This window comes from Thalassophryne amazonica, chromosome 3 (genome assembly GCF_902500255.1).
Source record: "Thalassophryne amazonica chromosome 3, fThaAma1.1, whole genome shotgun sequence".
Taxonomy (NCBI): Eukaryota; Metazoa; Chordata; class Actinopteri; order Batrachoidiformes; family Batrachoididae; genus Thalassophryne; species Thalassophryne amazonica.
The window spans coordinates 16134814-16152646 of record NC_047105.1 but is presented as its reverse complement, the minus strand read 5'-3'; the positions used below and the strand labels follow the sequence as shown (position 1 = coordinate 16152646).

Sequence of the window (17833 nt, the reverse complement as noted above, 5' to 3'; positions counted from 1 at the left end):
CAGGTTGTCCTAAAAGTTCCCTAAAAAGCCTTCAGTTAATTCAAAATGCTGCAGCTAGAGTACTGACAGGGACTAGAAGGAGAGAGCATATCTCACCCATATTGGCCTCTCTTCATTGGCTTCCTGTTAATTCTAGAATAGAATTTAAAATTCTTCTTCTTACTTATAAGGTTTTGAATAATCAGGTCCCATCTTATCTTAGGGACCTCGTAGTACCATATCACCCCAATAGAGCACTTCGCTCTCAGACTGCAGGCTTACTTGTAGTTCCTAGGGTTTGTAAGAGTAGAATGGGAGGCAGAGCCTTCAGCTTCAGGCTCCTCTCCTGTGGAACCAGCTCCCAATTCAGATCAGGGAGACAGACACCCTCTCTACTTTTAAGATTAGGCTTAAAACTTTCCTTTTTGCTAAAGCTTATAGTTAGGGCTGGATAGACGTAGACTGCTGGGGGGTTCCCATGATGCACTGTTTCTTTCTCTTTTTGCTCTGTATGCAATACTCTGCATTTAATCATTAGTGATCGATCTCTGCTCCCCTCCACAGCATGTCTTTTTCCTGGTTCTCTCCCTCAGCCCCAACCAGTCCCAGCAGAAGACTGCCCCTCCCTGAGCCTGGTTCTGCTGGAGGTTTCTTCCTGTTAAAAGGGAGTTTTTCCTTCCCACTGTAGCCAAGTGCTTGCTCACAGGGGGTCGTTTTGACCGTTGGGGTTTTACATAATTATTGTATGGCCTTGCCTTACAATATAAAGCGCCTTGGGGCAACTGTTTGTTGTGATTTGGCGCTATATAAAAAAATTGATTGATTGATTGATTGATAATAATCCAAATTATAACTGGAGTGGTTCATTTTGAACAGGTCCAGGACATGCTGTGGTAAAAGTTTATTTTGTACTTTACATAATTTGTATTATGCTATAATCAGTCAGATCCCAAAATTAGAAAATGTGTAATTTGTTGACTTAGTGGATTTATTAGTGGATTTGTTGACCCACAATATGATTTATTAGTAATAATTCTTATGGCTCTCTTTTGTAGTGAAAATATTTAATTTTTCTTTGTTTTGTAGGTGGCTCCCCAAACTTCAATACAATAGGTCATGTATGGAACAAGTAATGAATGATTTAAGGTAACTAATGAGTGTTGGGGGAAGAAGTCTTGTGCTTTATACAAAATGGCTTTTGACATTATTGATTTAACATAATTTATGTGTTTTCCAACTCAATTTATCTGCAGTAATTAAATTTCATTTGCAAGTTCAATTTCAATATCAATATTATGTACTAGTACATTTCTACATAAATTTCTGGGGTTTTTTCCAAATATGATACATTTTGTTTTACCAAAATTAAACAATAATTTGTTTGAATCAAACCATTCTTTTGAACTTCTGTAGTTCCCTCTCCATGATTTCCAGAACCTGTCCCAAATGATCCCCACTACAAAACACAGTTGTGTAATCAGCAAATAAAATGCAACTGACAAACATAGAAACCAAGCATATGTCATTAATATATAAAAGAAACAACAAAGGCCCCAAGGACTGAGCCCTGGGGCACCACACAATTGCACTTCAACAATTCTGAATTTATCCCACCAATATACGAGTACATAGATACCTATTGTGCAGATAACGTGCTATTCAGTCATGAGCTAATCCTCTGATACCATGCTTCCATAACTCATCCAGTAATAAGGTGTGATCTATGCTATCAAATGCTTTTTTATGAGTTGAAAAAAACCCCTACAGTATATTGTTTGTTTGCCATTGCATTCGTAATATGTTCCACAAAATCAGTTACGACATATTGATCATCAATGTCAATGTTTGTTAATTGAAAATTACCCCAAGTTACGTCAAGTCTGGTAGCGTGTGCTGGTGCCGCTCTTCACTGCATCCATATCACCACAGGTCATGAATGGCAACCACCCAGGCAGATAACCACTCCATCCACACATCTCCCATACAGCTATCGTTGCACCACAGCCTGGTGAAGCATCCCCTTGCCCTTCTCCAGTCAGGAAATGTGTCACATGGCCAACAAGTTCAAAGCCGATGCTCCTTCACAGTGCGAATGATACTCCTCATCTTAATTTCCAAAAGTAACTGATCATTGTACACAATGTCATTCCAGCGGTACCCCGAGGATCCTCCAAAGAGACCTTGTACAGAAGTTATCCAGTTGTCATCTTCGGTCACGGGCCAGCGTCCAAGTCTCACAATCATATAATAGGGCAGGAAGCACCAGGATCTGAAAGACTTGGTCCTTCATTCTCCTGCAATGATATCGGCACCCCTGTCCTCAATGTCTTGACTCCATAAGTTCTTCTCAAAGGCTGAGGACCTACAGACATGAATGTCACTGTCAAGATATGTGAACGTCTCTACAAGTTCAACACTTTCACCACATACAGGCACAATTCTGAAAGCCCCCCCAAGCCTTTTATCATGCGTTGACTCCTACTGTAGATCAGTTACTCGATCATGTAAACGTGGAGAAAGGCCTCATTGTTAAGCAACTCAGATCCTATTCGGAAAATGAGTCTCTCTGTTCTTTAGTGATGAAAAGATTGCAGTGTTTTAAGAATTCTTTGATGTTCTGGAGATGACATATTTGGAGGAAAAAAGAGGAATGACTACAAATGTGTGAAAGGATAACTGATGGAAAGTTTTTTGAAATCTAAATTGCTGTGAGGTCAACGATGTTTAACCAAAAGCCACGTTATCCTCGAGCTGCCGTAATTTTCTTAAGGCCGTCTAATGCAAAGCAGACTCTTTTTTCCCTTTTTTTCCCTCCCCAGTTATAACAGCATAGTTTATTAGCTGTGGCTTTAACATTCAGTCCTTTGGTACGGCTTAACATGAGGTGTTGACCTTTTTCGACTGCTTTTTCTTTTCTCCCCGCAGGTGGCCGGTGGAGGAGAGGGTCCTCAGGGGCAGATAGAGATATTTTCTCTCAACAGGCCCATGCCGAGAGCTGTAAAGAGTCTGCAGGTCGGCTCTACGGTCCATTGTTTGGAATATGTGCCAGCAACACCTCCAGCTGAGGAAGCAGAAGCAGGAGTTCAAAAGAGTCCCTCAGGGATAAGCAACAACATATGTGTTGGACTGGATGACGGACGGTGAGACACTGATACCACACACATCAATTCTGCCAAAAGCAAAATTTGTTTTTTGTTTAACAAATGATGACAAATTAGAAAAGTACAGTGACAGTTGTGACAAAAAGATTTACCTGCATGGTGCTTTGAGGCAACGTGTTATGATTTGAAACTATATAAATAAATTGAATTGAATGACTATTTCAGCCAGTCCCTCATGTCAGGTTACTCAACATAGTAGCTATTTTGTTAAATTTGGCAGAAATAAATCTCCTGTTTGAGGGATGGACTCTTAAAACAGCCACCGCTGTCGTATTGAAACGAGTAGTGACTGTAAACACACTATGGTTAGCAACTTTAATTAATTTCCAGACATGATTGGATAGTGTGAATCAGATGTCCTTCTCGCTGTAATTTACAGTGGGGCCAAAAAGTGTTTTGTCAGCCCGATTGTGCAAGTTCTTCTACTTAGAAAGATGAGAGAGGTCTGTAATTTTCAACATAGGTACACTTCAATTATGAGAGACAAAATGAGAAAAAAAAAATCCAGAAAATCACATTGTAGGATTTTTAAAAGAGTTTATTTGTAAATTATGGTGGAAAATAAGTATCTGGTCACACCGCAAACAAGCAAGATTTCTGGCTCTCACAGACCTGTAACTTCTTTAAGAAGCTCTTCTTGTTGTGTGGGCCGCTGAAGAGGAGGTACTGCTGGCCCACCACCACAAGATGGCGCCCTGCTTGAAGTGAGGGCTTCAAGCACGAGAGGGCGTCGGAGCGACCAGGAGTGACAGCTGTCACTCATCATCCGTACCAGCTGTCACTCATCACTACTCATCACCACCACCATAAAGACCGGACTGCAACTCCACCTCCCCACCGAGAAATCAACTACCAATCAGGTAATTGTCTCTGCTGACTCATACGTTGAGTAATAATCTGAACTTCTGTTGCAGCCGTTTTCCTGGTGCTTTCCTTATCTGTGGGATTGGCGTTTGGTGTGACAGCGACGGCTTCGCCTCACACCCCAAACCAGATAAGTGGTTAGACAGGAGCTGCACGAGTGTGTGATTGGAGGTGGAGGTTCTCCCTCCTTACTGCATACAGACTGTGGGATTACTGAGTGTGCGTCCTCACACTCATCTGGACTGTCTTTGTTCTCTGCCAGCAGTACCCGGGTCTGACTGCTGAAGACAGCGGCCACCTGGGGCGCAGGGGCTTGGCGGCTCCGGTGTTCTTCAGCTTCGTTGGTGGTGGAAGCTGTGTGGATCCGGCTTCTCTCTCGCCAGGCGTCTTCTATCGTCGAGCCTGCCCACACGTCACCTGGTGTATGATTGACAGTCACTATATTGTTATTGTCTGTACATCGTTGTGTGATTCACAACATTAAATTGTTACTTTTTGGCTTAGCCATTGTCCGTTCATTAACGCCCCCTGTTGTGGGTCCGTGTCACGTCACTTTCACAACACTTCTGTCCTCCACCTGTTACCTGTATTAATGGCATCTGTTGGAACTCATTAGAGGTGGGCGGATCGATCCTAATATCGATAATATCGATACCAACACTGGTATTGATATTGAATGATCCTCGTGTAAAAAGATCGATACTAGAGCTTTTTTTCTCTCCCGCATGCACTGACTGCTGCGCACGCAGATTCATCGAAGTCTACTTGGCACTCAATGCAACACAGAGCAGCGCACCTTTGTATTGTGGTTTGTCAGCCCTTTACCTCAGGAGATTTTGTTTTAAGTTGTGTTGAATGATATTTTTTTAAACAAAAATGTTGATTGTGATAATAAAATATTTTGTTGTCACGTACAATGTTTGGCGAAATTCTATCCTAGGTTTTTTTTTTTGGATCCTTTGTATCTATGAAGCTTAAATATGAAAAAGTATCAGTATCGATATCAGTGATACTGGGCCTGTATTTACTTGGTATCGGATCAATACCAAAATTCCCAGTATGGCCCACCTCTAGAACTCATTATCTGTATAAAAGACAGCTATCCACAGCCTCAAAGAGTCAGACTCCAAACTCAGCCATGGCCAAGACCAAAGAGCTGTCGAAGGACACCAGGAAGAAAATTGTAGATGTGCACCAGGCTGGGAAGAGTGACTCTACAATAGTCAAGCAGGTTGATGTGAATAAATCAACTGTGGGAGCAATTGTAAGAAAATGGAAGACATACAAGACCATTGATAATCTCCCTCAATCTGGGGCTCCATGCAAGATGTCATTCCGTGGGGTCAAAATGATCATGAGAACAGTGAACAGAAATCTCAGCACTACACAGAGGGGCCTGATGAATGACCTGCAGAGAGCTGGGACCAAAGTAACAAAGGCTACACACTACGCAGAGAGTGACTCAAATCCTGCAGTGCCTGGCGTGTCCCCCTGCTTAAGCCAGTACTGTTGTGAAAAGTGTAGGAACACGGACCCACAACAGGGGGCGCAAATGAACGGACAATGGAATAAGCCAAATATAACAATTTAATGTTGTGAATGTGCACAACAGAGCAACAGACAACACAATTGAGATCACCAGTCAAATAAGTTACGGTGGTGTGTGAGCAGGCTTGAGGATAGAAGACGCTTGTCCAGAAAAGAGCCGGATCCCACACGCCTTCCACTCCACCGGACCTGAAACAATCCTGGAGCCGCCAAGCACTGGGTCCCCAGGTGGCCACTGCCTCCAGGTGTCAGATCGGGTACTGCTGGCAGAAAGAACAGACAGGTGATGGTGGGTGTATGAACACCCAGCAAACAGTTCAACACGAAGGTGAAAGCACCTCCACCTCTCAATCACAGAGTTTGTACAGATCCTGCAGTAACAATTAACAGTCTGCAACCTCAGAATACTGTCAGTACGTACAGAAGTAAAAACGTTACTACTGTATACAACAAAAGGCTGAGACGTTTACTTCACGGTAGACGATTTCTCGGCAGTGAGGTGAAGATGCTGCCCGGCTCTTATGGAGGTGTGGATGATGATGATGAGTGACAGCTGGTGTTGTAGATGAGTGACAGCTGCCACTCCCGGTGCTTTGGCGCCCTCACGTGCCTGAAGCCCGCACTTCAGGCAGGACGCCCTCTGGTGGTGGGCCAGCAGTACCTCCTCTTCAGCGGCCCACACAACAGGACCCCCCCCCCCTCAACGGGCACCTCCTGGCGCCCTACCAGGCTTGTCCGGATGTCGGCGGTAGAAGTCGGCCAGGAGGGCCGGGTCCAGGATGAAGCTCCTCTTCACCCAGGAGTGCTCTTTGGGTCCATAACCCTCCCAGTCCACCTGATACTGGAATCCCCGGCCCTTCCAACGGACGTCCAGGAGCCGGCGAACTGTCCACACAGGCTCCCCGTCGATGATCCGGGCAGGAGGTGGCGCCGGTCCGGGGGCACAGAGGGAAGAGGTGTGGTGAGGCTTGACCCGGGACACATGGAATACAGGATGGATCCGCAGTGAAGCTGGCAGCCTCAGCTTCACCGCGGCAGGACTGAGGACCTTGACAATGGGGAAAGGGCCAATGTACCACTCCTTCAGCTTGTGGGACTCCACCTGTAATGGGATGTCCATCGTAGACAGCCAAACCTCCTGCCCGGGCTGGTATGCAGGGGCCGGGGAACGCCGGCGGTCTGCATGGGCCTTGGCCCTCGTCCGGGCTTTGAGCAGGGCAGAGCGTGCAGAGCGCCACACCCGATGGCACCGCCTCAGATGGGCCTGGACCGAGGGCACCCCGACCTCTCCCTCCACTAGCGGGAACAATGGGGGCTGGTACCCCAAACACACCTCAAACGGGGAGAGGCCGGTGGCAGACGAGACTTGACTGTTGTGTGCGTACTCGATCCAGGCCAGATGATTACTCCAGGCCATCAGGTGCGCTGAGGTCACACAGCGAAGGGCCTGTTCCAACTCCTGGTTGGCCCGCTCTACCTGTCCGTTGGTCTGGGGATGGTACCCGGACGAGAGACTCACAGAGGCCCCCAGCTCTCTACAGAAACTCCTCCAGACCTGCGAGGAGAACTGGGGACCACGGTCAGAGACGACATCGGATGGAATCCCATGCAGACACACGACGTGGTGGACCAGGAGGTCTGCAGTCTCCTGGGCCGTCGGGAGCTTCGGGAGGGCCACGAAGTGGGCCGCCTTGGAGAACCGGTCCACTATCGTGAGGATGGTGGTCATGCCCTGGGATGGCGGGAGGCCCGTGACGAAGTCCAGGACGATGTGGGACCAGGGGCGGTGGGGCACAGGTAACGGTTGGAGGAGACCCTATGCCCGTTGGTGTTCTGCCTTACCCCTGGCACAGGTGGTGAAGGCCTGGACATACTCCCGGACATCGGCTTCCATGGACGCCCACCAGAAGTGCTGCCTGACCACTGCCATGGTCCGTGAAAACCGTAAATGGTACCGCAGCTCCCTCCAACAGGTGTCTCCACTCCTCAAGAGCCTCTTTCACCGCAAGAAGTTCCCGATTGCCGACGTCATAGTTCCGCGCCGCCGGGGTCAACCTGCGGGAAAAATAGGCACATGGATGGAGAACCTTGTTGGACTCCCAGCTCTGGGACAGCACGGCTCCTATCCCGAGTCAGAGGCATCCACTTCAACAACAAACTGGCGATTGGGATCGGGCTGCATCAGAACGGGTGCAGACGAGAACCGACGTTTCAACTCCCTAAACGCGGCTTTGCACCAATCCGACCAGGTGAAGGGGACTTTAGTGGAGGTCAGGGCCGTCAGGGGGCCAATTACCTGTCTATAACCCTTAATAAACCTCCGGTAGAAATTAGCAAAGCCGAGGAACTGTTGCAGCTTCCTACGGCTCGTCGGTTGGGGCCAATCCCTCACTGCCGCAACCTTGGCCGGATCGGGTGCGACGGAGTTGGAGGAGATGATGAACCCCAGGAAGGACAAAGAAGTACAGTGGAACTCGCACTTCTCGCCCTTCACAAACAGCCGGTTCTCCAACAACCGCTGCATGACCTGACGTACATGCTGGACATGGGTCTCAGGATCCGGGGAGAAGATGAGGATGTCGTCCAGGTATACAAAGACGAACCAGTGCAGGAAGTCCCGCAAGACATCATTAACTAATGCCTGGAACGTCGCGGGCGCATTGGTGAGGCCGAACGGCATGACCAGGTACTCAAAGTGACCTAACGGGGTGTTGAATGCCGTCTTCCACTCGTCTCCCTGTTGTGTGGGCCGCTGAAGAGGAGGTACTGCTGGCCCACCACCACTAGAGGGCGCCCTGCCTGGAGTGCGGGCTCCAGGCACCTGAGGGCGCTGCCGCCTTACGGGAGCAGCCAGGATGACAGCTGTCATCTATCACTGGAGACAGCTGATCCCAATCACTGAGGAGGTATATCAGCAGGACGGCATCTCCACCTCATTGGCCGAGATATCGCTCTACCAAGGAGGTAACGAACTCAGCCAGCCCTTCATCATTTGTGAAAGGAACGTATTTAATAAGTATCCTAGTTACTAGACAGTGTTGTTTTCTGATTAGAGGTGGAGGTGGTGTTTTCCACCCCACGTGTTGTTGGGTGCAGCCGCACCCATGTCTGACTGTGTCTGTTCCTCGCCAGCAGTACCGGATCCGACGAACGGAGGCAGAGACCACCTGGGAGTTCGGGACTTGGCGGTTCCAGTATTCCCGGGGTTCGGTGGCAGAGGAAATCGGGTGGTTCCGGTTCGTCTTGGACAGACGTCTCCTATCGTCGAACCTGCCCACACGACACCGTTGGAATTTAACTTGAGACCGAAATTGTGATTTGTTGTATTTGTTGTGCGTGTTCACAACAGTAAAGCCTTGTTATTTGACTTTCTTCATTGTCCGTTCATTTGCGCCCCCTGTTGTGGGTCCGTGTACTGACACTTTCCCAACAGGATATCTCGGCTAACGTCATGGATCCCGAGGGGCGTCAACCGGCTGTTGAACGGCCAATGGAAGAACAGGACGCGCAGGCGTCCGCAGGAGGGGTAATCGGTGAGTTGCAGCGGATCCTCACCGCTTTCACGACTCGGTTCGATTTGATGACCGAGCAGAATGTCCTCCTGAACCGCAGGGTGGAGGCTCTCGCCGCGCAGGTTGAAGCGCGTCCTCCGGGCGCCACTGCGGCTCTCCCTCCCGTAGACCCTGTGCGTAACATAGACGTTTCACTGGTTGTTCAACGACCTCTCCCACCTTCCCCGGAAGCATACATAAGCCCCCCAGAGCCGTACGGAGGCTGTGTGGAGACGTGCGTGGATTTTCTGATTTTTCTCCGGATCCTGAGACTCATGTCCGGCATGTACGTCAGGTCCTGCAGCGGTTGTTGGAGAACCGGCTGTTTGTGAAGGGCGAGAAGTGTGAGTTCCACCGCACCTCTTTGTCCTTCCTGGGGTTCATCATCTCCTCCAACTCCGTCGCTCCTGATCCGGCCAAGGTTGCGGCGGTGAGAGACTGGCCCCAACCCACAAGCCGTAGGAAGTTGCAACAGTTCCTAGGCTTTGCTAATTTCTACAGGAGGTTCATTAAGGGCTACAGTCAGGTAGCTAGCCCCCTTACAGCCCTGACCTCACCAAAAGTCCCCTTCACCTGGTCGGATCGGTGCGATGCCGCATTCAAGGAGTTGAAACGGCGCTTCTCGTCTGCACCTGTTCTGGTGCAGCCCGATCCTAGTCGCCAGTTAGTGGTTGAAGTGGACGCCTCGGACTCAGGGATAGGAGCCGTGCTGTCCCAAAGCGGGAAGACCGATAAGGTCCTTCACCCGTGTGCCTATTTTTCCCGCAGGTTGACCCCAGCCGAACGGAACTATGACGTCGGCAATCGAGAGCTCCTTGCGGTGAAAGAGGCTCTTGAGGAGTGGAGACATCTGTTGGAGGGAACGTCCGTGCCATTCACGGTTTTCACTGACCACCGGAACCTGGAGTATATCAGGACCGCCAAGTGGCTGAATCCCAGGCAAGCCCGCTGGTCACTGTTCTTCGGCCGTTTTGACTTCCGGATCACCTACCGTCCCGGGACCAAAAATCAAAGATCGGATGCTTTGTCCCGGGTACATGAAGAAGAGGTCAAAACGGAGCCGTCGGATATCCCGATCCCATCATCCCGGAGTCCGCTATCGTGGCCGCCCTCACCTGGGACGTGGAGAAGACCGTCCGGGAGGCCCTGACACGAGACCCGGACCCCGGAACCGGACCGAAGAACAAACTTTACGTCCCACCAGAAGCCAGGGCTGCAGTTTTGGACTTCTGTCACGGTTCTAAGCTCTCCTGTCATCCTGGGGTGCGAAGAACCGTGGCAGTCGTCCGGCAGCGCTTCTGGTGGGCGTCCCTGGAGGCCGACGTCCGGGGTTACATCCAGGCCTGTACCACCTGCGCCAGGGGCAAGGCCGACCACCGCAAGACATCGGGGTTGCTGCAGCCGCTGCCCGTGCCTCATCGCCCCTGGTCTCACATCGGCCTGGATTTTGTCACGGGTCTTCCGCCGTCCCAGGGAAACACTGTCATCCTCACGATAGTGGACCGATTCTCCAAGGCGGCCCACTTCGTGGCCCTCCCAAAGCTACCAACGGCCCAGGAGACAGCGGACCTCCTAGTCCACCACGTCGTCCGTCTGCATGGGATACCATCAGACATCGTCTCTGATCGCGGTCCCCAGTTCTCCTCGCATGTTTGGAGGAGCTTTTGCCGGGGACTGGGGGCCACGGTCAGTCTCTCGTCCGGGTATCACCCCCAGACCAACGGACAAGCAGAACGGGCCAACCAGGAGATGGAGCAGACCCTACGCTGTGTGACAGCCGCGCACCCGACGGCCTGGAGTACCCACCTGGCCTGGATCGAGTACGCCCACAACAGCCAAGTGTCATCAGCCACCGGCCTCTCCCCTTTCGAGGTGTGCTTGGGGTATCAACCCCCGTTGTTTCCGGTGGTTGAGGGGGAGGTCGGTGTGCCCTCGGTCCAGGCCCACCTACTGAAGTGCCGTCGGGTGTGGCGTGCCGCCCGTTCTGCTTTGTTGAGGGCCCAGACGAGGGCGAAGAACCATGCAGACCGGCGGCGGGCCCCGGCTCCCACGTATCGTCCTGGGCAGGAAGTGTGGTTGTCCACCAAGGACATTCCCCTTCAAGTGGACTCCCCAAAACTGCAAGAACGATACATCGGCCCGTACAAAATACTCAAGGTCATCAATCCCGCCGCAGTGAGGCTCCAGCTTCCGGCCTCACTGCGGATTCATCCGGTATTCCACGTTTCCAGGATTAAACCCCATCACACCTCACCCCTCTGCACTCCGGGTCCGGCGCCACCTCCTGCCCGGATCATCGACGGAGGACCGGCTTGGACCGTACGCCGGCTCCTCGACGTCCGACGGATGGGCCGGGGTTTTCAGTATCTGGTGGACTGGGAAGGGTACGGCCCCGAAGAACGCTCCTGGGTGAAGAAGGGCTTCATCCTGGACCCGGCCCTCCTGGCCGACTTCTACCGTCGCCACCCTGACAAACCCGGTCGTGCGCCAGGAGGCGCCCGTTGAGGGGGGGGGTCCTGTTGTGTGGGCCGCTGAAGAGGAGGTACTGCTGGCCCACCACCACTAGAGGGCGCCCTGCCTGGAGTGCGGGCTCCAGGCACCGGAGGGCGCTGCCGCCTTACGGGAGCAGCCAGGATGACAGCTGTCATCTATCACTGGAGACAGCTGATCCCAATCACTGAGGAGGTATATCAGCAGGACGGCATCTCCACCTCATTGGCCGGATATCGCTCTATCAAGGAGGTAACGAACTCAGCCAGCCCTTCATCATTTGTGAAAGGAACGTATTTGATAAGTATCCTAGTTACTAGACAGTGTTGTTTTCTGATTAGAGGTGGAGGTGGTGTTTTCCACCCCACGTGTTGTTGGGTGCAGCCGCACCCACGTCTGACTGTGTCTGTTCCTCGCCAGCAGTACCGGATCCGACGAGTGGAGGCAGAGACCACCTGGGAGTTCAGGACTTGGCGGTTCCAGTATTCCCGGGGTTCGGGTGCAGAGGAAATCGGGTGGTTCCGGTTCGTCTTGGACAGACGTCTCCTATCGTCGAACCTGCCCACACGACACCGTTGGAATTTAACTTGAGACCGAAATTGTGATTTGTTGTATTTGTTGTGCGTGTTCACAACAGTAAAGCCTTGTTATTTGACTTTCTTCATTGTCCGTTCATTTGCGCCCCCTGTTGTGGGTCCGTGTACTGACACTTTCCCAACACTCCCTTCCGGATCCGAACCAGGTGGTACGCATTTCTAAGATCCAATTTGGTAAAAATTTGGGCTCCATGCAGGGGCGTGAACACAGAATCTAACAGAGGCAGCGGGTATCGATTACGAACCGTGACTTCGTTCAGTCCCCTGTAGTCAATGCATGGACGGTGTCCGCCGTCTTTTTTTCCCACAAAAAAGAAACCTGCCCCCATCGGGGAGGTGGAGTTCCGGATCAACCTGGCAGCTAAGGAGTCCCGGATGTAGGTCTCCATTGATTCGCGCTCAGGACGAGAGAGGTTGTACAGCCTGCTGGACGGGTACTCAGCGCCTGGGATCAAATCAATGGCACAATCGTACGGACGGTGCAGGGGAAGAGTGAGTGCCAGATCTTTGCTGAAGACTCCTCAGGCCACGCTGACAGATTGGGGGGGACTTTAACCTCCTCATTAGCTGTCACACCGGGTGGAACCGAGGATCCTAAACATTCCCGGTGGCAGGTGTCGCTCCACTGCATCACTACCCCAGACGGCCAATCAATCCGGGGATTGTGCTTTAATATCTATGGAAACCCCAAAATCACTCGGGAGGTAGAAGGTGTTACATAAAACACAATCTCCTCCCTGTGATTTCCAGACACCACCAATGTCACTGGTTGTGTCTGATGTGTGATTAATGGGAGAAGGGTGCCATCTAGTGCCCGTACCTTCAATGGGGAAGGTAGTGCCACTAGGGGGAGCCCTACCTCCCTAGCCCATCTGCTGTCCAGCAGATTTCCTTCAGACCCCGTGTCCACCAGTGCTGGGGCGTGAAGGGTAAGATCCCCACAACGGATCATTACTGGGATGCGTGCTGATCTACGGGCTTTTCCCCGCGTGGATGTTATGACCCACCCTTAACCCAGTCTCTAAGGGCGGGCGTTGAAGTTTAACCATTTGGGGCAGTTTCTTTGTATGTGCTCATCAGAGCCACAGAAAAAACACTCCCCGTGAGCCAGCCTCCGTTGTCTGTCATGTGATTTTACTTTGGCCCTGCTCGTATCCATAGCTTCGTCAGCAGGGGGAGCTGTGGTTCCACGGGGCTCTCTGACTGTGGAGCGTGGAGACTGCGGCACCCTTTCGGACCCGGAAGGAAGAGGGACAGCTTGTGCCCGGCCACGCCCTTCGCCCCGCTCCCGACGGTGTTCTTCTAACTGGTTGTCTAACCGTATAACCAGGTCAACAAGCCCGTCAAAATCCCACGGTTCATCCTTAGCCAGCAGGTGCTCCTTCAGGGCCGGAGACAGTCCGTTTACGAAGGCGGCGCGGATTGCAACGTTATTCCAGCCGGACCTCGCAGCCGCGATGCGGAAGTCTACGGCGTACTCGGCTGCACTCCGATGTCACTGTCTCATAGACAGCAGCACAGTCGAAGCTGTCTCACCTCTATTGGGATGATCAAACACTTGTTTAAACTCCCTCACAAACCCAGTATATGTTGTTAGGAGCTGTTAGTTTTGCTCCCAGAGCGCCGTAGCCCAAGCGCGTGCCTCTCCTCGAAGCAATTGATGACATAAGCCACCCGACTGGCATCTGACGCGTACATGACGGGACGTTGTGCAAAGACGAGCGAGCACTGCATTAAGAAGTCCGCGCATGTCTCAACACAACCTCCGTACGGTTCCGGTGGGCTTATGTATGCTTCAGGGGAGGGGGCGGGGGTGTTCGTTGAATCACCACTGGAACGTCTGTATTTTGTGCTCGGTCGGCTGGAGGAGGCGCTGCAGCAGCGCTTGGAGTGCGCGCTTCCACCTGGGCCGTGAGAGCCTCCATCCTCCGATTGAGTATGACATTCTGCTCGGTTACTAAATCCAACCGAGCAGTGAAGGCGGTTAAGATTTGCTGCAGCTCTCCTAACATGCCTCCTGCCGATGCCTGTGCACCCTGTGTTTCCATTGGCGGTTCAAGCAATGGTTGACGCCCCTCGGGATCCATGACGGTGGCCGAGAAATCCTGTTGTGAAACGTGTAGGAACACGGACCCACAACAGGGGGCGCAAATGAACGGACAATGGAATAAGCCAAATATAACAATTTAATGTTGTGAATGTGCACAACAGAGCAACAGACATCACAGTTGAGATCACCAGTCAAATAAGTTACTGTGGTGTGTGAGCAGGCTCGAGGATAGAAGACGCCTGTCCAGAAAAGAGCCGGATCCCACACGCCTTCCACTCCACTGGACCTGAAACATCCTGCAGGCCGCCAAGCACTGGGTTCCCAGGTGGCCACTGCCTCCGGCTGTCAGATCGGGTACTGCTGGCAGAAAGAACAGACAGGTGATGGTGGGTGTATGAACACCCAGCAAACAGTTCAACACAAAGGTGAAAGCACCTCCACCTCTCAATCACGGAGTTTGTACAGATCCTGCAGTAACAATTAACAATCTGCAACCTCAGAATACTGTCAGTACGTACAGAAGTAAAAACGTTACTACTGTATACAACAAAAGGCTGAGACGTTTACTTCACGGTAGACGATTTCTCGGCAGTGAGGTGAAGATGCTGCCCGGCTCTTATGGAGGTGTGGATGATGATGATGAGTGACAGCTGGTGTTGTAGATGAGTGACAGCTGCCACTCCCGGTGCTCCGGCGCCCTCACGTGCCTGAAGCCCGCACTTCAGGCAGGACGCCCTCTGGTGGTGGGCCAGCAGTACCTCCTCTTCAGCGGCCCACACAACAAGTACATGTCCAGGCCCGTCCGAAGTTTGCCAGAGAGCATATGGATGATCCAGAAGAGGATTGGGAGAATATCATGTGGTCAGATGAAACCAAAATAGAACATTTGGCAAGAACTCAACTCGTCATGTTTGCATTCCAAGAACACCATACCTACTGTGAAGCATGGGGTGGAAATATCATGCTTTGGGGCTGTTTTTCTGCAAAGGTGACAGGACGACTGATCCGTGTTAATTGAAGAATGAACAGGGCCACGTATTAAGAGATTTTAAGCCAAAACCTCCTTCCATCAGTGAGAGCCTTGAAGATGCAACATGGCTGGGTCTTCCAGCATGACAATGATCCAAACACACCGCTCAGGCAACAATGGAGTGGCTCCATAACTCAAGGTCCTGGAGTGGAAGAGCCAGTCTCCAGACCTCAACCCCATAGACAATTTGTTGAGGGAGTTGAAAGTCCATGTTGCCCAGCGACAGCCCCAAAACATCACTGCTCTAGAGGAGATCTGCATGGAGGAATGAGCCATAATACCAGCTACAGTGTGTGCAAACCTGGTGACGACTTACAGGAAACATTTGACCTCTGTCATTGCCAACAAAGATTATGTTACAAAGTACTGAGTTGAATTTTTGTTATTGACCAAATACTTATTTTCCACCATAATTTACAAATAAATTCTTTAAAAATCCTTCAATGTGATTTCCTGGATTTTCTCATATTGGTTGTCATAGTTGAAGTGTACATATGATGAAAATTACAGACCTCTCTCATCTTTCTAAGTAGGAGAACTTGCACAGTCAGGGACTGACTAAATACTTTTTTGCCCAACTGTATGACTGAATTTAATGATTTATGATTGAGGTGATTGAAGCAATTAGGGGATTGGGTATTAAGCACTAATTCGGAGTCAGAATTTCAGTGGGTCAGCTTTTATATACACCAAGAACATTACAGAAGGTTCCAGAAATCATTTGAATTGTGTTTAAGATCTTCTGAATGACCTTTTGGTATAATTATGGTTTAATTGGGGAACCTTTGGCTGTGATTGCAGGCCTAACTGTGGAATCAGTATTTTTTTGTATTTAAACAGGAGAAAAAAATGTAAACAATGAAGCCAAGGCTTCCAGAGCACAATTTAGGATCACCACAAGCCTGGTTCCTCCTTTCAGAGCCTTCTTGAAAAAAGTTATTGTACCACATTCAATGGTAAAATCTATTATACAAAACTATAAAAAGCTTGATGTCATATCGACTTTACATATTTAACACTCAGGAATTAACAAATGTTTATTCTAATGGTTTCAAGATCACAATTAGCAAATTGTTGGACTCAGACACATCAAATAGAAATGTGACATTGTCCACCTTGAAGAGAGTGATCCATCACCATAACCTCAACAGCTGTCAACCAAGGAGGAACCCATTAACCTAAAATGATCATTTTAGAAAAAGTCCTTTGTCATGGTGATCAACTGTAAACTTTGTGCTGCTTGATTGTTTAGAATTTAGAATGTTGGCTTAATCAGAATGAGTTTATGGAATCCTCTGAGTCCTGGTGACCCCAGCGCAGTGATGACAGCAGGTGTAGAGATGAAGTTTCTTTAATCAGAAACGTGAAACGTGCCAAGGTCAAACTCACAGGAAAGCTGTCAGAGAGGCAGAGGTGTCCGGTAGGGATGAAGCAGGAGTAGAATCAATAAAACAGACAGTCAGGTTTGTTCCACAAATAGAGAGTCAATACTGAGAAAACTAATCCTATGGGAGGCAGGCAAAAATGGCATGGAAACATTAGAGTGTGAAACAGGCTGGCAGTGAGAAAACACAAGGATGCAGGAGGCTGAGTAACATTTGTGAAAGAACTTAAAACTTACTTGTGTCGAGGAAAAGAAGAGCGAGATGTTTAAACACAATGTAGTAATGAGAGAAACCAAACAAACAAACTGGAGCACTCGAAACAGATGTGACGCAAATGAAAAGAGAGAAGGGGTCGACCCTGTCAAAATAAATAACATAGGAAGTAAGGGAAAAAACCGAGCTGTGACATTATTCCCCCCCCCCCCCAATTCAAGGGATGTCAGTGGATGTTCCCAGTACATCCGCATGTATATGGTAAAACTCATGGACAAGGATCCTGGAAATCATGAGACACCAAGGAACATTGCTCCATTGCGTATCCCTCCCAATCCATGAAGACCTGGAGACTCCGATGTTGCACAGCAAGAAGCGGCTCAACTGTATGGAACATAAAGTGACAAAAAACACATTGATTCCATGTTGTAATTTTACTTGTGATCAGAACTAAAATTTAACAGCTTCTTCTTTTCATTTCAACCAACCATCAGATGTGAGTGAATCTTACCACAAGCTCCTTGGGGCAGGTAAAGACATCCTCCCTGTATATTGCACATCCTCTTTTAAAATGTTTGTTGTTAAAATTTTATCCCACTTTGTGTTCTCTTGCATTGCCCTGAGGTTTCTAGCGGTATGGTATTTACGTGTCAATATTTATTAAACTATGAAATCAAATCACGCTTTTATGTTCACATCCAGTACACGTTCTGATCCCTGCGGTGTGGAATAGACGATCAGTTTAATCTTAGCCTCCTGCCATTGTTAAAGAGAATGAGTTGCTTTTTCAGACAAAGAAAACAAAATCATCAATTTTGACAGCTGTTATTTTCATTTACAATAGTTTAGTCATTTGTACAGCACCCTAAATGAAAGAGACATCAGCAGTTTATTTATGGTGAGTTATTGGCTTCCAGTCTAAGTGTCTATGGGGGGTGGGGGGGGGTGGGGCAGTTTAGCATCCTA

General features: G+C 49.7%; 1 protein-coding gene and 1 long non-coding RNA gene across 2 annotated transcripts in view; one reads left to right on the top strand and one right to left on the bottom strand.

Annotated features, from left to right (window-relative positions):
* arhgef10la (Rho guanine nucleotide exchange factor (GEF) 10-like a) overlaps positions 1-17833 on the top strand; it is a 468560-nt gene that overhangs the window by 377985 nt on the left and 72742 nt on the right. Inside the window, 1 exon segment of the mRNA XM_034165874.1 lies at positions 2905-3119. Coding sequence (XP_034021765.1) covers positions 2905-3119 — 215 coding nt within the window.
* LOC117506371 overlaps positions 1-17833 on the bottom strand; it is a 249825-nt gene that overhangs the window by 194399 nt on the left and 37593 nt on the right. The window lies entirely within an intron of this gene.